The following is a 25,566-nucleotide window of genomic DNA, read 5'->3' as shown; positions in this document are numbered from 1 at the left end:
CTAAGCTGGCAAGGAAGGAGCTTCCCGCCCCCCCACGACAAGTCTTCCTTTGCGTCCTGTAGCATGCCTCGACTTCTCAAAAATTTCTGACCACAAAGATGGTTCTTACGTTACTTCTCCTTCTTTCGCTGAATGTACGCATTCATTGAACAAACATTTAGCAGGTGCCTGACAGATGTACCAGGTACCATTCCAGGTGCTGGGGGATCCAGTGATGAACAAAATGGACAAGGCCCCTGCCCTAATGGAATTTACATTCTAGTAGAGGAGACAGATAAGAGACTGTAACTAAATTAATATAGAATATAATTTCAGACATCGATGAGTGCTACGAAGATGTTAGTAAAGGATAATGTGATGGAGAGAGACTAGATGCTTTAACTAGGATGATCATGGAGGTCCTCTCTGGGAGGGACCCTTTGAGCTGACTTGAATGCTATAAAAGAGGCAGCCATGCAGCTAGCTGGGGAAAGAGCCCTCTGGGCAGGGGGAGCAGCAAATGCAAAGACCCTGAGATTGAAAGGGACTGGCTGTGTTGGGGATTAGCAAGAAGGCCAGTGAGGCTGGAGCACAGGGAGAAAGTGGGAGGGTAGCAGGATGGGTGGTCAGTCGGGGGGACGTGGGCATGGGGCCAGAGCACATAAAACCCAGGAGGAGTGAGTGTGAGGGGACCCAATCGGCCGATATGCACTGTTAGGTGGAGATGTTGGATAGACAGTTGGCTATAGGAATATGGAGTTCAGGGATGAGATCCAGTCTAGACATAGAAATTTTGGAGTTCAGTGTCTAGATAGTATTCATAAGGTGTGAATGAGATCATCTAGAATATGGTAGTCCCTAGACCCATGTGACTACCGAGCAGTTGAAACGTGGCTAAGTCCGAATAGAAATGTGCTATACGTGAAAAATACAAACCAGATTTCAAAGGCTTAGTATGATAAAAAGAACATAGAATATCTCATTGATACTATTTTTTATAATGATTACATGTTGAAATGATAATATTTTGGTTCTACTGACCTAAGTAAAATATATTATTAAAAGTAACTTCACCTGTTTCTTTTTGCTCTTTTGAACGTGGCTACTAGAAAATTTAAAATTACCTATGTGGCTTGCAATTGTGGTTCACGTTAACATTTCTATTTAATGGCGCTGGTCTAGGAAATGACTGTAGATAAAGAAAAGGGCCAAGGGTAGAGCTCTCGGGTGCTACAACATTTCAGAAACAGGGAAAGGAGAAAGATACAGCAAGGGAGGTTGAGAAGAAACAGCCAGTGAGGTAGGAGGGAAATGAAGGGAGTGTGATGTTCAGAAAGGCAAGTGATAACATTATTCAAAAAAGAGGGAGTGTCACATGCTGCTGGGAGGTCAAGTAACAGATGGGTGGATCGAACGAGAGCAGTTTTAGTGGAGCGGTTTGGAAGCAGTTGGATTTGGAAGGCCTGTTGGAGAGAGTGCAAAAGAATAAGAAGTGAAGACATAAAGGTAGTAAGTATAGATAACCTTTCAGAGTTTGGCTTTAAAGGGAGGCAGAGAAATGGGTGGTAACAGGAAGAGGATTTCGAATCAAGGGGAGGTTTATATGTTTTGTTGTGGTTGTTGCTTTGTTTGGAAGAGGAGGTAGCTCAGCTGACGGTTCTACTGTCCTCAGGGCCTGCAGTCGGGGATACAAGGTAAGTATGCCAGAAAGAATTTGAGACAGTTTAAACTCAAAAGTTAGTTAGATCCAATGATTCTATTAGCGCTCCAGGGATGCAGATGCCGCCATGATGCCCTCTTTCTTTGTTCTCCCTTTGTCTTCCATATTTTTCTCTTCGGTTATCATTCCCCTTTCTTCTTCTGCCCCTGACAGTGGTGGGTCAGGGGCAACGTTAGCCTGCTGTGGCCCGGCATTTTGGAAAATGGGCTTCTTTTCCATGGGCTTCTCTAAAGCTCAGAGGTAGTTTATTTCCCCAGTGTCTAAGAAGCGTTTCTTAGTGGCAGGGGCTGGGGTGCCGCCATGTTTATTAAGATGGCCCAGGGGCTCGCCAGTGATGTGAATTGCTCCTGGCCCAAGGAATTCTCCTGTTCTCCCGCTGAATTTCTGAGGGCCTTCTGAATTTCCCTACCCCTCTGCTCTGTCCAGATCTCCAGATGGAACTTGTGTATGTGTGTGTATATGTGTGTGTGGTAATTAGTGAGCATTGTGTGGGCCTGGGGTTGTCATCTTCAGGTAGAATTATGATATTGGCTCAGAGTTTGAGTGACTTGGATAAAGTGTCGATACCTTTCAGCCAAAGCCCACCTGCAACACACCTGGTGTTGAACAAGCTAGGTTTATTCCTCATTGCAGCGAGAATGAACGTACAGTGTGGGGAACCTTAGGACTTCTCAGTGAGAGGGTCTCAAGCCATCTTGACACCAGGACCCTGTCAGCTCTCCCTGTGGTTTGGAAGCTTTTGCTTTCCAAAGGCCTCAGTCACTCTCAGTGGGTGACCTCTCAAATTCACCTTAACCTCAGAGCCTGTGGTCACCCCTCTCTAGCTCCAGAGAAGTATCAGGGACTTAACGGCTAGAGGGCAGCACACGATGGGCCTGGAGCCCATCCATGAAACAGCAATGGCAGCTTGACTGTTTCTGGGAGCAGGACAGATCCAGTGTAGGGAGGGGGGCTCCAGAATCTACTTAATCCAACCTGATGGTACTTGAGTCAGACACATCGAGACCCCAAGGCGAGCTGTGAGGAGGGCAGTCTCTGCTTGCCTCTCCGCGGCATTCTTGCTCTTTTCTCTGGGTCTGCTGATCAGATCCCCCCTCCCCTCCACCCACAAACTCCCATCAAAAATGTCAGCATTGATTTATAAAGGTTTGATTATCAACTGACATGCTTCCCTGGCTAGAAGGCTAGACTGAAAATGTACAGTAGGCTCTCAATTGATTATCTGCACTAGTGGAAAGGAGCCCAGGGACAGATAATTCTCCCGTGATATAGAATCAGAGTCATGGGAGGATTATCCTTTCGATGGTCACTTTGGTTGTTTCCCACTTTGGACTGCTTAAAACAATGCTGTGATAAACATTCTTGCATATATATTTTTGTGTACAAGTGTGAGTATAGCTATAGGGTGAAGTTCTAGTGGTGATGCTACTGGATCAAAAGGTATGTGTATTTTTAACTTTTGATACTGTGAAATTGTTCTTCAGAGAGCAATTTACACTTCATAATGTATGAGCGTGTCCACTTTTCTCATCCTTGTCAGCATGGAATATCATCAAAATTAAAACTTTTGGACAATCTGATAGGTAAAAATGTTAACTTGATACTTCGATTTACATTTCTTTAATTATGAGTAGGACTGAACTTTTCTTTATGTATTTCTTTTTCTGTAAACTTCCTGTTGTATCCTTTGCCCCATTTTATATCCAGTTGTTTGTCATTTATTGGTTTATATGCACTCTTGACAAATTTAGAAAATTGGCACCTTTATCTATATTTGTTGTAAGTATTGCTTCCTAGTTTGTTATTCTTCTGTAAACGCTTTACTCTTTTTGGCCAAAAGTTAAAAGGTTTTATGTAGTCAGCTATCTCAGTTTTTTTCTTTATGGCTTATCTATACAGTTTTGTCTGCCTGGGCACACCCATGAATAGTAACAGACCTCCAAATGTAATGGGCCCCAACACAAAGCAATAGATCAGGTTTTGTACATTTGCCTTTTATATTTTGGTAACAGCTTTATTGAGCTATAATTCACATATTATACAATTCACCCATTTAAAGTGTACAAGTCAATGCTTTTTAATATATTCAAAGATTTGTGCAACCATCACCACAATTAATTTTAGAACATTGTCATCACCTCAAAAAGAAACCCTGTACTCTATCACTCAAAAAAAACACCCTCGTCCCTCTAGCCCTAAGCAAGACACTTTCTGTGTCTATGTGTCTGCCTATCCTGGACATTTCATATATGTGGAATCATTGTCTTTTTTTTTTTTTTTTTTTGGCGGTACGTGGACCTCTCACTGTTGTGGCCTCTCCCGTTGCGGAGCACAGGCTCCGGACGCGCAGGCTCAGCGGCAATGGCTCACGGGCCCAGCCGCTCTGCGGCATGTGGGATCTTCCTGGACCGGGGCACGAACCTGCGTCCCCTGCATCGGCAGGCAGACTCCCAACCACTGCGCCACCAGGGAAGCCCCATTATCTTTTTTAAGGAAGAATAATTCTCTCTAATGGCAATTTCCTTTGTATATCTTTTCTTGCATAGTTTAAGAATCTAACTGGAGGATAAGGAGTAGGGTAGAATGATTGTATTATATCCTAGATAGTAAATGATTTTTTGTTTTTTCCTCTATATTTTATTTTAGTGATTGAACTATAGCTGAATCACTAAGTGAAATTTCTGGCAGTATGGAAGTTCTGGAGTCCAGTGATGAGGGTAAGTAACCCAATAAAATCTTGGTAACTAGAACTAGATTTGTTTAATGTGTTTAACCCCTAGAAAAAGAATCAAGTCACAGAAAACAAGTTCATATCAAATTTCTAATGACACTAGACTCAGTCCATATTTAGTTTTCCATCTTCTAATCTCTTCTCTTTCATCTCAAACTCTGATAGTCAAAAGAGTTTTGTCTAGGCCCTGCAATCTTCTTTGGGGATGGTTAGCAGGTTCCATTTACTAAGGCATGAGAAGAATTTCTGCTTAATCAGAAAAAAAAAAAATCAGAGCAGGCCAGGATCTGAGAGATTCAACTGAGGTTTTGCTGTAGATAGGAATCCAGACTTAACCAACAGATAAATTTGTAATTTGAGGAGTCAAGGGGGGATAGTAACAAAGAAGCCACCATAGGCTTCTGCTAAATGGGAATCAATTTACAAAAATTTCTTTTGCAAAACCTATCCATTGCATAAATTATGGTGCCACCTGTGAATGATAGGAGACCATGAGTGGGGTAATAGAGAGGCAAAGGTCACTAAACAATGATACGCTTTACTGACACTGGAAAAAGGTGGGGGGAAGGGGAGGAACCATAAGACATAAGATGAGCCATTGCCTTTAAAGGCAGAACTGAATTTAACAGTTCACTGGGTTGTTCTTCAATGTTTGCTGAGTTTTCTTAGTGTGGTGCAGAAGACTTGGTCTGGAAGGACAGAGAGAGGGGAACCTTCTTGTGGCTTCCTGGAGGCTCTTCATCTGTGTCACCATTGTTCAGTATTGGGTCTCAGAGAGACTGATTAGCCACTCAAAAGTTTGTAGTGAATGAATGAATAAATGAATGAATGATAGGCCTCCTCACCAAGGCAACCCCAACTGCCAAATGAACTGATCTATCTTTCTGGATATGAGCTAGACAGGTGCCTAGAGAAAAAGGTGTCATTGCGCTGCATCCTGATAAAGGGTGGAGGTGAGGAAATGCCCTTTCTCTGTTCCCAAGATGTTTTTCTCACAGAGACCCAGCATTTGGGTACATGTTTAGTATTAGTCATTGCCAGCCAGAGAATAAGGTGCTGTTGGAGGTTGAAGGGAAGAAAGGCCGGTTAGAAGAGTCTTCTTTCCAAGCAGCAACACAAGAGAACAAGGTCACCGTTATGCGCGGTGCATTTTGAAAGCTCAAGTGCAACCCAGAAGGGCTGCCTGTGTGCGTGGTAAATAAGCAAATACACAACCCAAAGCAATGATCTCTTCATTGGATTTAAGCGTGTTCTTGTCTGGGGGAACGAGAGAGGACTGCTTCCATGGGCTGTTTTCTGGTCTGTGATGCCCTGCAGGCCCTCGGTGGATGAGGGTGTTGAAAGCTACTGCCTGTTGTGGCACACGGGCTTAGTTGCACGTGGGATCTTCCCGGACCAGGGATTGAACCCGTGTCCCCTGCATTGGCAGGCGGACTCTCAACCACTGCGCCACCAGGGAAGCCCCAGCTGCTGGCAATTTAAAGGCACCCCTTTGCAAAAGAAAGTTTGAAAGGCCAATTTACACCAGTGAATATATGGCAAGTGTCTCGGATTCCATTAGGGTTTCGAAAGTAACATAGCACGTGGACAGTTCCCAGCTTTGTATCTCACTCCCAGGGTCTCCATACACGGGGTCTGGTGCTGTCGGGGATGGAGAGCTCTCCTAAGCCAGAGCAGGCTGAAGACTTGGACTCTTGCAGCTGAGCTGGATGTCTGGCAATGGGTTGCTTAGTAAGGCTATGTCCAATTTTCAAGTCACTGCCCCAGATCAATGGGCAGCCCACCCCACCTCTTGGTGTCTCCCCAACTCCCTACCAACGAAGCTATACCACCACTATACCCAGAGCTACCCCCGAGGGAGGAAAGGAAACATTCTTTGCCTCCTAGTGGCCAAGGTTGAAAGAAACATGCATTGCTAAGGTATTTTAAATCCTCGTGGGAAAATAAGTTGTTTCTGCCGAGCAAAAAACGGAAGACTGGGGAAACATTGGAATATACGCATACTTAATTTTTAACACCTTTTACAGTTCTATAGTCACTAGTCATTTGGTTAATTTAGGAACATAAAAATGTGTTAATGCATAATTTGGTTTGCTCATACAATGACTATGTTTGGTACATTCAGTTTTACAACCTGAAAAGTTTATTAGAAGTGTTTTTATTCAGTTCTTAAGTGTTTGTAGATTGTGTCACCTACTGATTCTGTCCCCTCTGTCTCTGCTGGTTTGTGAAAAGCAGGTTTGCAACTCCAAATCGTCTAGCTTTGCCCTCCTCCCTTCCATTCTGGGATTTCAAAGCAAGAAGGGCAATAATCATTATGTTTCCAAACACTCTGAGCAGAAAGTTGTTCTCGTTTCAGAAGGCCGGAAGGAGATCCATCTGCCAAGAATCGATAAATGTCATTCCTTCTGTTTGAAAAATGGCAGTGCCTGCAAAGGCTCCTTCCCGCTTGTGAGGGGACGCTGCCCAGTTCATCCTCACTGGGCAGGAGTTATTTAGTGGTGTGTTGGAGTTACCTTACGCTGGCTTGGGAGGCTGTGCACATCTCTCCCTAAATGTCATGTTAGTAGCTTGAAATTGACCATGATGGGAGGATTTACACCACAGAAGTAGGCAGACATTACAAATAAGGGCATTTTCCCCAGAGATCCAGTTGGTAAATACATCTCAGCAAAAAACTGATTCTAGTGATTAGTATAGTATAGTAATCAGGATTTTACAGAAAAATCGCACTATGTCATGGATTTTAGAAATCCTTTGGGGGTGGGAAGATTAAGAAAGAAGGCCGGAGAGCAAAATATAGATTACTTTAGAGCCAAGCCTACTGCATCCTGTATACTTCTCAGCACTTTCACGTTGAATCCTCACAGTGGTTCTATGAGGTCAAATATTTTAAATAATTTATTATCATAGAAATTAGTTTAATTTTGTCCTTAAAAAATTGAAGAAGGAAGCTTGGGAAAACATGTTTCCTATTGTACCTTTGCTCTTTATTCTGTCTATCTCAAGGTAGAATTGCCAAGTTTATCCTAACCATGACCCTATCTGTATAGGTACATCCTAGTAGATGAGGAATTCCTCAAATCATTCAAAACTGAAGTTACTTAAGCAACGATTACCAAGCACACAGGCCTACCACCTTCTTGTATTGCCCCAAGCCGTGCTGGCTTCTGCTTCTAATCATGTATATTTTAGAATTCACTATTGAGTTATAGATATGGGGTTCTTCCCCTTATCGCTAGATAGATAGAGTAGATGGATAGAATTGATAGATCAATTCTACAGATAGAATTGAATCTGGTCTTAATAGACAATTATTGATTCCCTAATTTTATCTCACATTTATTAGCATTTACTACATGCTAGATCTTATGCCAAGATCTTTACCACATTATTTATCATTTATATCAACCCCAATAAGGGCCAGTGTATAAATTATAGGATGCTTAAGGATGGCGCTGCCCAGTGTTCTCAATCTAAGGGAAGTGACAAGCTGTGTTGGTACTCTGCACCCCTCAGTGGACTCAGTTGTCTCTCGAGTGTCACAGCGTGCTGTGCACTGTGCTAGTTGCTACAGAGGATGCTAAAGAGGCCCCGCCTACAGCCTAGATGTGGGAGACAGTAGCTAAGACGTAGAACCGTATCTTATTTCTTTCTCACTGATACCCAAAACATAGTAAGTGCTTGACCTTAATAAACGTTCATTGAATAGGTGAGTGAATGAATGAATGCGCAGACTAGAGAACATTCAGATGCAAAACTTGTGGTGCCGACGGTCAAGTTTTAGGTGTACAGAGAGGAGCATGAATTGTAGTGATGGTGGGAAACTGGACTTAAGTCGGGCCTTGAAGTTTAGAAACCTTTCGAATAGGCAGGCCTAGGATTAATCAGTACACAAGCTGGCCATAGCGTTCAGCGCTAGAAGGAGCGCTACTTCAGCATTTCCCAAAGTGTGTTTTGCCAGACATTCTGCATACACGCGTTGGAGAGACAACACCGTTACCCCGTTTCTCGGCGCTACACCATACACATAGGCATGCTGAAGTTTCAGAAGAGTCTTGTTGCAAAGCACACCCTTAAACTCTGTTTAATCAGCATTTCCCAGATTGACGAGACTGCAAACCCCCTTTTCATGCAACAGACCTATGAGTATCCCTCTGAACGTACTCTGGGAGATGCTGATTAGCGTGATCCCCTCATTTTCCAGCTGAGCCCCAGAGAGGTTGAGTGACTTACCCGAAGTCACAGAGCTAATCGATAGCAGAGCCAAGCCCGGGATTCCAGAGTTTTCTGACTCTTCGGTGGTGCGTTCCGTCACACCACTCAGTCTTTCTAATGGCAGCCTTGTCAGCAATTCCCTTGGCCGGACCCTTCACTGCCGCTGCAGCATTGCTGTGCTGACAAGAGCCCTTCCAGAGGCCAGGCTGTTGGAAATTGGAATGAGACACCTGAGTTGGTAAATTATTGCATGCGAAGCAGTAAGAGTTGGTTCCTTGCCTCTGAAGAATGCAGTGCAAACTCCCCTGCCTTTTCCCCTCTTCTACTGAGCCCTGATAAAGATATATGTGTTTACTAGGAAGCTCAAGAAAGCCCAAACAAAGCCTGAGGAGCATTTAAAGCTCACATTCCTTACTGCTGCAGAGGGCATCAGCACTGTAGATAATCTGAACCAATCAGTAATAATTGAAGAACATACACAATGCACATAACACACACACACACACACACACACACACACACACACATACACACACACACTCACACACATCCTCCCTTGCAAAACTCTTTCGTAGGTGATTTTGTCATGTCCTTTGCACAGGGAGCTTCTTTGCCCAGCAGCCCTTTCTTCCCCGTTCCCAGCCCTCTCCCTTGCTCATAAATCCCTTCCTTGAGGACGTCTTCCCTGACTGCACCAACCCCACTGCACTCACTCCTTGGGTCTGCATCCTTTCAGCACACAGGTTGGGCAGTACCAACTCCCACAGGGATTTCCAAGGGTCCTGAAGAGTTCGTCACATGTGGAAGCTTCGCTCCCCAACTGGATCACCATGACTCCAGCGACCGGGGTACCAAGTGCTTATGTTGGCTCAAGAATTGCTGCCTATGAATGAACTTCTTAGGGCCAGGAAAGAGGTGTGTGTTCATAGTTGAAACTGAGTGGCAAGTGAACGCATGGTGAGTTGAGCCAGAATAGAGGCTGCCCGGAGGCCACAAGCTGGGATCTGAGCTTCTGCTTTCACCAGAAACTCAGCTACTTTGTTAGTGAGTTACTAAGAGGAGAACAAACCGGATGAATGGTGCTGTGGGCACTGGGGATGAGGGCCGAGACCTGGAGGGCCTCTGGGATCATACTTCTCATTCCTGCAACGAAGGCCGTTTCCTCTCCTGTCTTCCCTTCCACCATCACACTCTGCCTCACTTTCAATTCTAACTTCCAGGAAAGGAGAAATCCAAATTTAAAGGCTTCAAGAGATTTTTTGGGAAGAAGAAGAAAAAAGAGCCTGAAGATGCCCAGGGAAAGAGGAACCTCAAACCAAACTTGTCCAGCGATAGTACTAACATCTCTTCCGTGAAGCCAGTTTGGGAAGGTCGACAAACCGAGCCTAGGTAAGCTCCGGTGGGGTGGGGAGTGGGGGCGGGGCAAGGGGCAGGTAGCTAGATCCAGGTCCCCCTTTGGCAGCCAAGTCTCCAATGGGCCTTTGGTCCCAGGGACTCTTGGCCTCCCTGCCTGTGGGAGCTGGGCCTGGAGGTCTTTCCCTGTATGCGTGTGTGTGTGTGTGTGTGTGTGTATATATATATATATATATATATACATATATATACATGTTTGCCGTCTGGGCTGCACAGCTCAGTGGGTTGCATGGAGTATGACAAATGCATACCCCCTCCCCCAAGAGTGCTGCGTGAGAGGGTGCGGGTAGATCAGGGCAACCTGCGCAGTCACAGCTACAATGAGATGTAGGGGCCTACCATTAGTTAGGAGCCAGAGGACTCTGTTTCATAAGGTAAGGATGGCCTCCGTCGTTTAGGAAGCTTGAGCTGGTTTGCTTGCCCAGTCCTCAGACTCCAGATCTCCTAATGTGTGATTAAAGTCTTAGATAGTGAAGCCGTCTAGCTGGGTTGGGGCATAAGGATGAAATCACTGTGTTAACGTAAAAACAAAAAAGCAAGCAAGCAAAGAACCCAAACTCATTTCTCCCTCCATCCCAGGAGACTGGGGTAAATGCTGTAACTGGTCACAGAAGGTATGGGGAAGACTGTTTCTCAGCCAACATTGCCACTCCTATTCAAATTTTCATCTTTGAAGCCTCAACTTCCACATCTTATTGTGGAAAATCTGGACACCCAGTACCTGCAGCTCTTCCTGGATCAATTGGATTCCTGTCTGTGGAGTTCCACTTGGGTCTGTTCCCCTGGCCTTAAATTCCAGACTTATCTGGACTCCCTACAGAGCTCATGTGTACTGCTACCCATTCCCTCAAGGCTTTACTTGGAGGTAATGGGATAGTTAGCAAACATGTTATACTGCCCACTCACAGCACGTAGGTCTCCTTAAAAAGGACCTTACTGAGTGCATTGAATGTGAGGTATTTCAGATAGCTTTACTAGCAAGGGAGATGGTTTTGCAAAGGGGCTTGCCTCATACCTCACAAATCATACCATTATAGACCATTGCATTAGCGGTCTAAGGAAAACTGAGACTAGCCCTAAAAAAAACCCAGAGGGTGAGGTGGGAGAGGGAAGTTTGGGTTTATTCTGATTTGTCTCTACAAATTGGCAAGGGCTGTCTCTACTGAAGTTCTACCTTGCCCCTTTTTACTTGTGCCTCTCCCTCCAAAATGGTCCACTTAGTCTGATGTATTCTCCAGACTAAGAAGGTGTGTGCATGTGCACCTCTGGGGCGGGGAAGGGAGGAAAGGAGAGTGAGAGGGAGTGGGTGTAAGTGCATGAACTAGTTCATACATGAGGAAGGGTGTTTTTCTAAGGACCTGAGATTGGTCTTTTTTTTTTTTTTTTTTTTTTTTTTTTTTTTTTGCAAGGAGCGTAAATTAATTAAGAATATACCTTAGGAGGCCTGAAGTTCACCCCTGACCCGAACCTCTTGCTTAATTGCTAGGGGAGAAACCCTGGAGAATATCACTCGGGAGTTAGGGAGATCAGATCCATTGAAGCGATCCATTGAAGCGATCAATCATAACAAAACTTATGGCCAGCTCTCTCCTGTGCTGTACAATAGGTCCAGTATCTATTTCCAAGAGTGTTTTAAGCTGTATCTGATAGAACAGACAAATCCCATTCCTCTGTTTGATTCTTTCGTGGGTGCTGGTGTACTACACTTCATTGCCTTTAATTAAGGCCAAGATTTTATTTAGATTTAGGATGTGTTTTCTTTGCCTCCAGGGAGTGGACAGGAGGTTTGGTTTCCGACAGACCTGACCACAGCTGGTGCTAATGTAATCCTTTGATCAGGGACGGCTTGACACTAGAGAGCCAGTGCAACGGTTATACTCTGGCTGACGCACGGCATGGAAATGACAGAGTTTCTAAGCCCACTTATGGCCTAAGATTTCCTTGTAGTTTTTCTGCACAAAGCAGGGGAGGTGGAGTAGTCACAGATCCTACACTGGTCTCAAGCCTGATTTGAGCCAGCAGGTCATAGAGAAGCAGTGAATGGAAGTGTGTATGTGTGCGTAATGAGCGAACGTGTAGAGATGCTCTCCCAGTGCTGCATCAGAAACAACTCCATTGTGTTCCTCTGGAGGCACGTTAATTTTCTGCTATTTTCATAAAGCAGAGAACCTTGCCTTCACCACCAGGGCCACCTGGGTAGGAGAGTTTTAGGGAAAATGTGGGTAGGACTTTACTACAAAGTGGCAGTCATCTGCCTCCTCTCCTCCCTGCTGGCCCACAAGCCACCTTAGCGTGGGTGCCATTTTAATCCCCAGAACACCACATTGTCCTCGGAGTGTGTCACAATCAAATATCCCATGTGCTCATCCCTCAGCCAGGCAGGCTAACAACGACAAGGTGGGTGCTAGCCCTACACTGCCTGAGCTGCTACTCTAGTTACCATTTACAGATTCTTTTTAAAAATGCCAACCTACATGTATAATTTGGTAAGAAAGGTAATAAATGGAAAAAAAGTATTTGAAGTATTAAAAATTACTTTAACAACATTTTCATCCCTCCCTAAAAGAACCCCTGTACCCATTAGCAGTCAATCTCCACTCCTGCCTAACCCCAGTCCAGTCATAGGTGGCCACTTATCTACTTTCTGCCTCTGTAAATTTGCTTATTCTGGATATTTCATATATATGGAATCATACAATATATGGTCTTTTGTGACTGGCTTGATTCCCTGAGCGTGTCTTCAAGAGTCATCCATGCTGTAACATGTATCAGTACTTTATTCCTTTAAAAATTGAATTGTATTCCACTGCCTGGATATATTACACTTTATGCACTCATCAGTTGACATATATTGGGTTATTTCCACCTTTGGGCTATTATGAAGCATGCTGAGTTAGATATGTGTCTAAGTTTTTGGATAGATATATTTTTATTTCTCTTGGGTCTATACCTAGGAGTGAGGTTGCTGGGTCACATGGTAAGTTAATGTTTAATTTTTCAAGGAGCCACCAGACTGTTTTCCAAAGTGTCTGAATTCTTTTACATTCCCACCAGCAGTGTATGGGGTTTCCAATTTCTCTACAACCTTGCCAATACTTGTTATCTTAGTTTTGTTTCTAGCCATTCTAGTGGGTATGACGTGGCATTTCATTATAGTTTGAATTTGTATTTCCCTGCTGACTAATGATGTTGAGCATCTTTTCATGGGTTTGTTAGCTATTTGTATGCCTTCTTTGGAGGAATGTTTATTGAGATCCTTTGTCCATTTTTAATTAGGTTATCTGTATTTTTATTTTTTTATTTTTTGAATGAAAGATTCTTTAAATTCTATTGTGCTTTACAATTTTCAAAAGTTTCACACACATGATTTCATATAATCCCATAGTAATCCTTTTCTCCCCTTACCTCTATATTGCCCTTCCACCTTCCCTCTTCCCACTGGTAACCACTAGCTTGTTCTCTATATCTGTGAGTCTCCTTCTTTTTTTGTTTTATTCACTAGTTTGTTGTAGTTTCTAGATTCCACATAGAAGTGAGATCATACAGTACTTGTCTTTCTCTGTCTGACTTATTTCACTTAGCATAATGTCCTCCAAGTCCATTCATGTTGCTGCAAATGGCAAAATTTCATTCTTTTTTATTTTTATTATTGAATTGTAAGAGTTTCTTGTATATTCTAGATACAAGTCCCTTATCAGGTATACAGTTTTTCTCCCATTATGTGGGTTGTCCTTTGAAGTACAAAAGGTTGTAATTTTGATGAAATCTATTTATCTGTTTTTTTTCCTTTTGTTGCTTAAGTTTTTGGTGTCATGTCTAAGACTCCATTGCCAAATGCAGGTTATGAAGATATACCCCTATGATTTCTTCTAAGAGTTCTGGCTCTTATATTTCGGTCTTTGACCCATTTGGAGTTAATTTTTATATATGGTATGAAATAAGGGTCTAACTTCATTCTCTTGCATGAGGCTATCCAGTTGTCCCAGCACTATTTATTAAAAAAACTATTCTTTCCCAATTGAATGGTCTTGGCACCCTTCTTGCAAATCAGTTAACCATAGATTAATGGGTTCATTTATGGAATCTCCCTTCTATTTCATTGATCTGTATGTCTATCATGCCGTACTACACTGTCTTGATTACTGTAGCTTTGTAGTGAGTTTAAAATTGGCAAGTGTGAGTCCTCCAACTTTATGCATCGTTTTCAAGATTGTTTTGGCTATTTGTGGTCCCTAGCACTTCGCTTTGAATTTTAAGATCAGCTTGTCCATTACTGCAAAAAAAAACTTAAGGCAGCTGAGATTTCTAAAGAGATTTTGCATTAAATCTGTAGATCAATTGGCGGAGTGTTGCCCTCTTGACAAGATTGTCTTCCAATTTGTGAACATAGGCTGTCTTTCCATTTATTTAGATCTTCTTTAATTTCTTTCATCAGTGTTTTATAGTTTTCAGAGTATAAGTTTTACACAGCTTTCATTAAATTTATTCCTATTTTATTCTTTTTTATAAAAAATTTTAAATTGAAGTATAGTTGACACACAATATTGTTAGTTTCAGCTGTACAACATACTGAGTCGATCAAATACATTATGAAAGGATCACCATGAGAAGTTTGTAGCCATCTGTCACCGCACAAAATTATTACAGTATTATTGACTATAGTCCTTATGTTGTATAGTACATCCCCGTGACATTTATTTTATACCTGGGAGTTTGTATCTCTTAATCCCCTTCACCTATTGAGCCCAGCCCCCCACCTCCCCTCCTCTCTGACAACCACTAGTTTGCTCTCTGTTTCTATAAGTCTGTTTCTGTTTTGTCTTGATTTTTGTTTTGTTTTTTAGATTCCACATATAAGTGAGATCATACGGTATTTGTCTTTCTCTGTCTGATTTATTTCACTTAGCATAATAATCTCTAGGTCCATCCATATTTTATTCTTTTTGGTGGTATTGTAAGTGGAAGTGTTTTCTAAATTTCACTTTTGGATTGTTCATTGCAAGTATATAGAAATACAATCAATTTTTATATATTGGTCTTGTATCCTGCAACCTTGCTGAACTCATTGATTAGCTCTAGTAGTTTTTAATGGGTTCCTTAGGAGTTTTATACACAAGATTATGTCATCTGTGATTAGAGATAATTTCACTTCTCCCTGTCCAGTATGGATGCCCTTTATTTCATTTTCTTATCTGATTTCCCTGGCTAGAACCCAGTACAATGCAGAGTAGAAGTGGTGAGAGCAGACATCCTTGTCTTGTTCTTGATCCGAGGGAGAAAGCATCCAGTCTTTCATCATTATGATATTAGCTGTGTGTTTCTCACAGATGTTCTCCGTCAAGGTTGAATGTATTTTTCATGAAAAAATGTTGGATTCTACAAATGCTTTTTCTGCATCTATTGAAGTGACCATGTATGTGGTTTCTTCTTTTTATTCTATTGATATTGTATATTACATTAATTGGTTTTCATATATTAAAGTAACCTTGCATTCCTTGCAAGTCCTACTTGGTCATAGTGTATAATTCTTTTTATATGCTGCTGGATTCAGATGGCTAGTATTTTATTGAAGAAGTTTGCATCTATATTCATAAGATATATTGGTTTGTGGTTTTCTTTTCTTGTGATGTCTTTGGTTGAAAATTTTAAAAGGTGAAATATATTTCCACATCCCCAAAGGAGTGTCTTGTGCCTTTAGCCTTTCATTTGCTTCTAACTTTCCCCTGATTTGTCCTAACGTAATTCTTATCAACCTGGTTCCATTCCCAATCAGAAGGTGTTTCCATCTGGGTTTAGCAAGCTGGAGGTGAGTAGGGTGGGTGCATAAGATGAATTTGAAAATAGGACAAATATATTGCAGAACCCTTGTGTGAAAGAGGAAAAGACCTGGTGAATGAAAGTATCCAGCATCTGGGCACATATGTGATATATATATATATTTTTTTTGCGGTACGCGGGCCTCTCACTGTTGAGGCCTCTCCCGTTGTGGAGCACAGGCTCTAGACGCGCAGACTCAGCTGCCGTGGCTCACGGGCCCAGCCACTCCACGGCATGTGGGATCTTCCCGGACCGGGGCACGAGCCCGTGTCCCCTGCATCGGCAGGCAGACTCTCAACCACTGCGCCACCAGGGAAGCCCACATATGTGATATTTTTCATCAAAACAAAAACACTAGAGACAAATTGTGTGTGAAAGATCTTTTATAACTCTCATCTTAATAATAGCAAGATTCAGGGTCTTCCCTCCCCTTCCTCAGTGTTGCCACTACTGAACTATATACTTTCAATGGTGAATTGTATGGTAGGTAAACTATATCTCAGTAAAAGTAAAGCTATTATATAAAAAAGATACATGTTGATCATTTTAAAAAATCAAAATTATGCAGAAGTACATAGAGTATAAAATGAAAATACCCCTCCTGTTCCTAGTGCCATTCCTCAGAGTTCCTAGTGCCATTCCACCACTAACAATATGGTGGATATCCTTCCAGACTTTTCTCTATGAACACAAACTACATATGTATGTAATATATGTATATGTATTAAATGGGACCATACTGTTCTTTATTTTGTTCACTCTATATCTCATGGACAACTTTCTGTGTCAGCACATATGCTTCTGAGGTGTCTATGGTAGGCCATATTATAGACATATTGATACATGTGTCTTTGGTTCATTTGGCTCCCTTGGCTGCTTTCAAGACTTTTTCCTTCCTGTCCAGGGCCAAGAGCAGCATGGGGAACAAAGTCCTGTCCCACGACAGCATCTTCATGTTGAAGTCTGAGTCTGAAAGATCAGGAAGCAGAATATGCCCCTCTCCAGAGGTCCAGAGAGGCAGACAGCTTCAGGTAACAGTGAACTCGAGCATCAGTGCCTAATTGGACTATTCATCTTCCATTCCCGACTCCTCTCCTGTCAAAAAACAAGGAGGGAGGAATTTGGACCTGCTTCTCAGCTGATTCTACCCCACTGTTGTAAACATTGATGAGAGAACAAATAAATACATGATGTGCTTACCTAGTACCCGGCACACAGTGTTGGCTGGTATCACCATATTCACTTCTCTTTACACACCCCAAGAATGCTTTAAGTATTATGACAGTGACATTCCACTGTTAATGTGCAGACATTCCAACCCCCATGTTTTTTCTTTCTTCCACAGAGATCTTTTATTTTTAGAACTCTGCCTAGAGCTTTGGATGGTAGTGTGCATAGAGCTGCGTTTGGAGCTAGGCCGCAATCTGTGCCCAGAAGTGGAGTCGGGGTTGCAGGCACCAAGATCACTGAGGTAATAGAAGAGAATTGTTCAAAGTCGGACAGATAGACCTACATTTGAATCCTTGCTCTGCTACTTATTGGCTCTGAGACTTTGGGCTGATTGCTTAACCTCGCTAAGCCTTCCTTTCCTCATCTACATTGGGTATAATATTAATATCTACCTCAAAGGGTTGCTCGTGAGGATTGAATACAGATTCAGAGAGATTAAAGAAATTGCTCAAGCTGACCCGTATAGTTAGTGGTAGACCTGGAACTCTGACCCAGATGTGTTGACCTCCAAACCCATAGTCTTTCCCTTACACCAGTCTCTAAGATGTTGGGCTTCTCTGGCCCTGCCTCCACAGGAAGGAGGGTACATCTTTAGTCTATGTAAAATGCAACACCTACGTAGAACAGTCTCTTACCTTCAGTTACCCCTACCCATTGCTCAGTCAGACTCTTCTCCACTAGAGAGCTGATTATTTTGCATTTGGCAAGAGGTAACTGGGGCTTATTTCTGACATGTCTGCTTAAGACCCCCTATCTCTCGCTCTGGTTTTCATACTGTGTGTGGAAGTTCTGCTGGGTACATTAGCCATGAAGGGTGGAGAAGCAAACACTGAGATGGTCACCAGTAGTGCTGATCTTATGGTTGTAAAGCAGCCCCTAGGTCAGCAGACTGTTGGCCTCTCGCGCTACAGCAGGAAAAGTCACTTCCATGAACTTTCCAGTCTTCAGTTTTAAACATCAACACCAGCTTTCACCTGTCTCCACAGCTATACTCCCTTGGCATCCAGTGGCAAAAATCGGCAAAAATCCAGGTACACACGAGCAAATGCCACGGGGTTATTTCTTACATTCAGAAAGGGGAACATTGTTTCCTGGACTCCTCCCTCTCTCCCTCCTCTCAGTCCCAGAAACAAAGAGACTCTTATAGAAGAGATAGTCCATTAAAATAAAAAAAGATAAGAAAAAGATTCTAGGGGTGTTTCTTCCCACAATGAAGGGGGCAGGGAAAACCACAGTAGCCCAAAAACAAGTTTTCTTCAATGTCTGGTTTGGGCCCACACCTCATACTTTTGGTTTGCTCCCTTAGTCCCTCCCTTGGGAAACAGGGCTGAAGGTGGAGTAGGGTGTTAACAGAAGCTGAGTCATCAACAACCAGATTGATGCTTGCGTGGGAAACTTCCCTTAAGTGCCAAGGTGACATTCCTAAATGACAGGGTGGTTGATAGCATTAAGTCAAGGGTCCTGACATGCAGTGTTGCATAGAAGCTGGGGTAAATACGGACTTGGCCAATGGTTGGGTCCCTTGAAGGAGCAGGATTCTTAATGGATTAAGTGACATTCAGAGCAAGTGGGAGATTGTGGGAGAGGAAATCCAGGCATACAGTTTTGTTAGAAATACCAAGACCGAGCCAATTTTTTGTTTTGATCTGATAAATGCACGCATCCCCCACCCCCCGAGAGGGGGTGTCAGCGCCCATCGACATGTATTAGCTCTAGAATTACCACAGTTATCTAAATAGGAGAGGAGTGAACGGCCAAAGGAACCATAAGTGATTTCATGAGCCATTCGGAGTTTCACCGCCCCAGCTGTGCGTACTTAGACATACATGGATTCATCTCTGACAAGCATATGCTACTGGCAGATTTTCACCTGATGTCCTATCTGAAGTGTTAGGAATGTGGGTGCCTAGATTACTCTTCGAGATGTTTCATGTTCTTTTTATTTGAGGACAAATTGACAAGAAGAGGTAATAGCAGATTATTAGCATCTTCTTATTGTTGAATCAAACTGAATTCAGTCATTTAAGAAACTGAGAGCACAAAGCAGCTTTTCTTATTGCTCACAGACCTGACTCTCCCTCTGCAGCCCTTCTTAAGGAAGCAGGCACACCGCCTCTTCTGGCTGTTGCCTTTAAACTTCCTGAACTTGAGTATGGGACATCCCCTTCCCGGCCCTCGTAGTTAGGAGACAGGAGTGCGGATTGGTTAAGAACGTAGGCTTAAAGACAAGCAGACCTTTTCAGATGCTTGCTCTGCCACTGTGAGAGTTAGGGCCAGTCATGTGATTTCTCAGACCTGGTTTCCCCCATCGGTAATATGGAGACCACAAGAGCAAACGCTTTCAAAGAATTGTAAGGTTTGAATGAAATACATCTATGGAGAGCACTCCCTGCCTAGCAGGAAATAATAAAGATTAAAGCAGAATAATGCCTTCAGTAAAAGTTAGCTGCCATTAGTATAGTGATTATTATCGCAGTTGGGCTTGGGGATGGTTAATCCCCAAGGTCTCTCCTCAAGAGCCCCCAGTGGGACCTGGTAGTAATAAGAGGGCACCTTAGACATTGGCTGGGAGTACCCCACAGGCAGAAACTCATTGTGGCCCCTTTTCTTTGGCTTTGAGAGTTTGACTGCCATCTGTCCTGAACAGGAGCAGAGCCTATGACAGAAGCAAGCATGTCAGCTCCATGACAACAAGGATTTTGTTTTGTTTATTGCTGTGGACTCACTGCCTAGAATGGGTATGGTACACTGCACATACTTAGCCAGTACTTGTTAAAGATAAAATCAGGTGTTCTGATCCACATCAAGGGGACCGTGGCAGGGATCGGTGCCTCAAATTCAAGTGTACCATGAACTTCAAACTGGAATCAACTAAATCAGTCTGCTGAAGCTCAAGGTAAACCCAAACGATCAACTTTATCCACTTCAGAAAACTAGTAAAAACCAGTTCTAACCAGGACTCGTTCTGTAGATTTTCTAAAAATCCCAGAAAATCAATCTTGACAGGCTTAAGACAAGCAACCAACACGGTCAAGATTTGATCCAGACAATTCCTGGACTGATAGAATGATAGAAAGCCCAGATCGTAACTCAAAGACTCACCTTCACAAGATCTGGACTTCCAAAGACAGGGCCAAGGTCAAAACAAAGATCAGACTCAAACAAGATTTATAGTTGGCATCAGTAGGAGGTAACACCAGGATTCTGGTTTGGATCAAACAAGCAATTTGAAGTTTCTGTCTTTGGGGATTGGCAAACGGGTGCAGCCAATCCCCAGAGAGTGAACCAAGGCTATTCGTCTTTGGTTTGAGGACGTACTGGAAGGGAAGACAAGGAGGTAGGAGATGCTTTCCGTGGCTCGTAGTTTTCACTTTGGGTTCTTAGCCCTTCAACCATTAAGCAACAAGTAATTTGGAGGAAGGCACACAAGTTTTAACTTTTTCCTTCTATCCTCCTCCTTGACAGATCCCACCACGGGGCCCACGCCAACCCAGCATCAGCTCACCTCTTATTCAATCTGACACAGTCTCTAAGGAGTTTGAAGAAATCTCTGTTGCTGATGAGTCACTGAAGAGCCCACGGAAGAAGGGTTTATCACACACGATCTTGACATTGAAGAAGGCAAGTGTTAGCTCCATCCTAAGTCGCAGGTTGTGGGGGACGCTTTTATTCCTGCTGTAGCTCACTACTAGGGGGATGTCTGGGGAAGGAGCTGCCATTCTTGCTTTTGGTTTGCCTGGTGGTTTACATTTTCTGTCCAAGTCTACAAACCAAATAATCAGCACTGTAATTTATAAGAAATGGAAGACAGTATTTCTGAAAAAAAAGTTTGCGGATGTTTTCAGTTATTTCACGAAGAAAACAATAGAGATTTTTATGGAAGTAAAGCCTCTATAGATTCCAATGCCCAAATCTCAAAGGTTAGGGCACGTAGTATTGTTTGATAGACACATATTCGTATGAAAAGTCATTTGACACGAGAGGGCAGGTATGTGTATTTCATATGTCCAGCTTTGCCAACCAAAAAATACCCATCAACAATTGGAAAATCAGCAGATTTTGCTCACATCAACACTTCCATTCTCATACTATTGTGTGGTTAATTTGATTGGTTGTTTTTGAGCTTGAGAGGGCTTTTAGAGTGAAGTAGAGTTTAGAACAATTAACCTTGGGGACTAAAAAGTATACAGACAGGTAATTTATGATGAAGATAATTGTCCAGTCAGCGCAAAACTCCTCTGTTTTGATGTTAAAAGATTCTATGGAGAGAAGCAGCCTTCAGTTAGATATGGCAACAAAAAAACAATTTGGTTAGGACCAAAGTTAAAGCACAGGCTTTAACATTCCTTGTTGTCATGGAGCTGACACGCTTGCTTCTGTCATAGGCTCTGCTCAGGACAGATGGCCGTCAAACTCTCAAAGCCAAATTAGGATGCTCACTGATTTATGAATTTAGGCTACGACAATAGCACTAAGTCAGACAAATTGGAACAGTCTGAACTGGTGGAAGGATTGAATTAGATAACATTTTTTATCATGGTAAAATACACATAACATAAAATTCATCATGTTGAAGTGTACGACTCGGTGGCGTTAAGTACATTCACAATGTTGTGCAACCATCACCGCTCTCCAGTTCCAGAATAGCTTTGGCTCCTGCATAAGGAAGCCCCAGGCCCACTAATCACTCATCACTCCTCCTCCCTCTCAGCCCCTGGTAACTACTAATCTGCTTTCTGTCTCTGGATTTGCCCACTCTGGATACTTCATGTAAATGTAATCACACAATATATGGCCTTCTGTGTCTGGCTTCTTTCACTTAGCATAATGTTTTTGAGGTCCACAGCACAGATCAGTACTTCAGTCATTTTTATGGCTGAATAATACTCCATTGTATGGATGTCCCATGTTTAGTTTAGCTGTTCATCCATTGATGAACATTTGGGTCCTATCCACCATTGGCTATTGCTGCTGTGAACATTCATACACAAGTCTTTGTTTGAACACCTGTTTTTAGTTCATTTAGGTATATACCTAGAGGTGGAACTGCTGGGTCATATGGTAATTCTATACTTAACTTTTTGAGGACCCACCAAATTGTTTTCCCCAGCAGCTACACCACTTTACATTCCCACCAACTATATATGAGGGTTCCAATATCTCTACATCCTGGCTAACACTTGTTATTTTCCTTTTTTTATATACAGTGTTTCTAGTGGGTGTGAAGTATCTCACTGCGGTTTTGATTTGCATTTCCCTAGTGACTAATGACGTGAAGCATCATTTCATATGCTTATTGGCCATTTGTATTATCTTCTTAGGAGAAATGTCTATTCAAGTTCTTTGCCCATTTTTAAATTGGGTTGTTTGTTTTTTTGTTGTTGAGTTGTAAAAGACTTTTTATATATTCTGGATACTACACCTTTATCAGATATACGATTTGCAAAAAAATTCTCCCATTCTGTGAGTTGTTTTTGTAACTTTATCAAGAGAACAAAATTGGATAAAATTTTTAAATTTTTGTTGAAGTCCAATTTATTGATTTTTTTCTTTTGGTACTTGTGCTTTTGGTGTCATATTTAAGAAACCATTGCCAAATCTAAGATCATGAAGATTTACCCCTATGTTTTCTTCTAAGAGTTTTAGCTCTTATATTTAGACCTTTGATCCAGTTTGAGTTTATTTTTACATATTGTGTGAGATAAGGGTCTAACTTCATTCTTTTGCATGTGGCTATCCAGTTGTCGCAGCACCATTTGTTGAAAAGACTATTCTTTTCTCCATTGAATGGTCTTGTCACCCTTCTGCAAATCACTTAACCGTAGATGAATGGGCTTATTTCTGGACTCTCAATTCTATTCCATTGATCTATATGTCTATGCTGATGCCAGTACTACACTGTCCTGATTACTGTAGCTTTGTAGTAAGGTTTGAAATCAAGAAGTGTGAGTCCTCCAATTCCATTCTTCCTTTTCAAGATCGTTTAGGCTATTCAAGATCCCATGAAATTCTGTATGAATTTTACAATCAGTTTTTCCATATCTTCAAAAAGACACATTGGCATTTTGATAAGGATGGCACTGAATTTGTAGATCACTTTCGGGAGTATCACCATCTTAACATTAGGTTTTCCAATCCATGAACATGAGATGTCTTTTCATTTTTTTAGTTCTTTAATTTCTTTCAGCAATATTTTGTAGTTTACAGTGTGCAAGTCTTGAACCCCTTGGTTAAATTTATTTCCAATTAGTTCATTCTTTTTGATGCTATTGTAAATGGAAGTGTTTTCTTAATTACCTTTTTTGGGTTGTTCATTCTGAGTGTATAGAGATACAACTAGATTTTGTGTGTTGATTTTGTATCTTTCAACTATGATTGATTCATTTATTAGCTCTAACAGATTTATGGGGATTTTTCAGAATTTTCTTTTTTTAAATTTGTTAATCTTTTAATTTCTTTTCTTTATAGTATGTCATTTATATTGACTTCTCTATACAAATTTATTTGGTATTTTCTTCTGCTTTCATAAGTATGCAAAATCTATCTGGGAATTTTTTCCCCAGACATTGTAATTTTCATATGTTCTGGGAATTTCTATTTAGCTCCTTTTAAAAATAGTTTCCATTTCTCTTTGAAATTCCACATCTGATCATTCATTATAAGTATAATGACTATATCTATATACAGAATTTTCTGTACATAAGATTATGTCATTTGTAAAGAGGGATAGTTTTACTTCCTTTCCAATTTGTAGGCATTTTCTTTCTTTTCCTTGCCTAATTGCTCTGGTTAGAACTTCCAGTAGACTGCTGAATAAAAGTGGCAAAAGCAGACATCTTTGTCTTGTTCCTCATCTTAGGGGAAAAGCTTTCACCGTTAAGCCTTTCACCATTAAGTATGATGTTAGCTATGGGTTTTTCATATATGCTTTTTATCCCTAGTTTGTTAGGTGCTTTTAGCATAAAGGGTACTGGATTTTGTAAAATGCTTTTTTTACATCAATTGTGATGATATTATTTTTTCTTTCTTTCTATTAATATGGTATATTACATTTGATTTTCATAATATATTACATAATTATTTTCATATGTTGAACCTCCTTGCAATTCTGGGATAAATCCCAGTTGCTTATAAAGTATAATTGCCCTTAATATGCTGTTGGATTTGGTTTGCTAGTATTTTGCACATGTATTCATGAGGGATGTAGGTCTATAGCATTCTTTTCTTGTGATGCTTTTATCTGGCTTTGGAATCATGGTAATGTTTGCCTCATAGAATCAGGAAGTGTTCCCTCATATTTTTTTTTGAAATATTTGTGAAGGATTGGCATTATCCTTTAAAAGTTTGGTAGAATTCACCAGTAAAGCCATCTGGTCCTGGGTTTCTCTTTGTTGGGAGGTTTTGATTACTGATTCAATCTCTTTACTTGTTATAGGCATATTCAGATTTTCCATTTCTTTTTGATTCAATTCTGGTAATTTGGATGTGTCTAGGAATTTATCCATTTCATCTAGGCTATCTATACAGTTATTCATAGTACTGTCTTATAATCCTTTTTATTTCTATAAGGTCAGTAGTAATTGTTCCCTTTCATTCTTATTTTAGTAATTTGTATCTTGTCTCTCTTTTTCTTAATCAATCTAGCTAAAGATTTGTCAGTTTTGTTTTACTTTTCAAGGAACCAACTTTTGGTTTCATTGATTTTCCGTACTGTTTTTCTGTTCCCTATTTCATTACCTCTGCTTTAATCTTTGTTATTTCCTTCCTTTTGCTAGCTTTGGGTTTAGTTTTATCTTTCTACTTTCTTAAGGTGGAGAGTTAGGTTATTGATTTGAGACCTTTCTTCTTTTTTAACAAGCATATACAGCTATAAATTTCTAAGGACTGCTTTTGCTGTATCACGTAAGTTTTGTTATGTTGTGTTTTAGTATTAATTCATGTCAAAGTATTTTCTAACTTTCCTTTTGATTTCTTCTTTGACCCATTTGTTGCTTAAGGGAGTGTTGTTTAATTTCCACCTATTTGTGAATTTTCCAGTCTTCCTTCTGTTATTGATTTCTAGTTTTGTTCTGTTGTGGTCAGAGAAGAGACTTTGCATGATTTCAATCTTTTAACATTTATTAAGATTTATTTTGTGGCCTAGCATATGGTCTATACAGGAGAATGTTCCATGTGTATTTCAGAAGAATATGTATTATGATCTCGTTGAATGGAATGTTCTGTATATGTCTGTTAGGCTTACTTGGTTTATAGTATTGTTTCAAGTCCTCTATTTCCTTATTGCTCTTCTGTCTAACTATTTATTCATTATTGAAAGTGGGATACTGAAGTCTCTATTATTGTATAACTGTCCATTTCTCCCTTCAATTCTGTCAATTTCTGCTTCATGTATTTAGGAGTGGGTCAGTTGTTTGGTGTGTATACATTTATGATTGTTCTACCTTCCTGATGGATTGAC

General features: G+C 41.3%; 1 protein-coding gene across 1 annotated transcript in view; it reads left to right on the top strand.

Annotated features, from left to right (window-relative positions):
• Positions 1-1,548: 1,548 nt before the first annotated feature.
• The window catches only part of KIAA1210, a 36,665-nt gene continuing 12,647 nt past the window's right edge, over positions 1,549-25,566 (top strand). Inside the window, exons 1-6 of the mRNA XM_079911639.1 lie at positions 1,549-1,673; positions 4,346-4,416; positions 9,869-10,037; positions 16,783-16,909; positions 17,224-17,349; positions 20,574-20,729. Coding sequence (XP_079767765.1) covers positions 4,389-4,416; positions 9,869-10,037; positions 16,783-16,909; positions 17,224-17,349; positions 20,574-20,729 — 606 coding nt within the window. The 5' untranslated portion in view covers positions 1,549-1,673; positions 4,346-4,388. The remainder of the gene's footprint in view (positions 1,674-4,345; positions 4,417-9,868; positions 10,038-16,782; positions 16,910-17,223; positions 17,350-20,573; positions 20,730-25,566) is intronic.

The sequence above is a fragment of the Stenella coeruleoalba genome (assembly GCF_951394435.1).
Source record: "Stenella coeruleoalba genome assembly, chromosome: X".
NCBI classification, from domain to species: domain Eukaryota; kingdom Metazoa; phylum Chordata; class Mammalia; order Artiodactyla; family Delphinidae; genus Stenella; species Stenella coeruleoalba.
The sequence above is the reverse complement of the archived record's forward strand: the minus strand, read 5'-3'. Positions and strand labels throughout refer to the sequence as shown.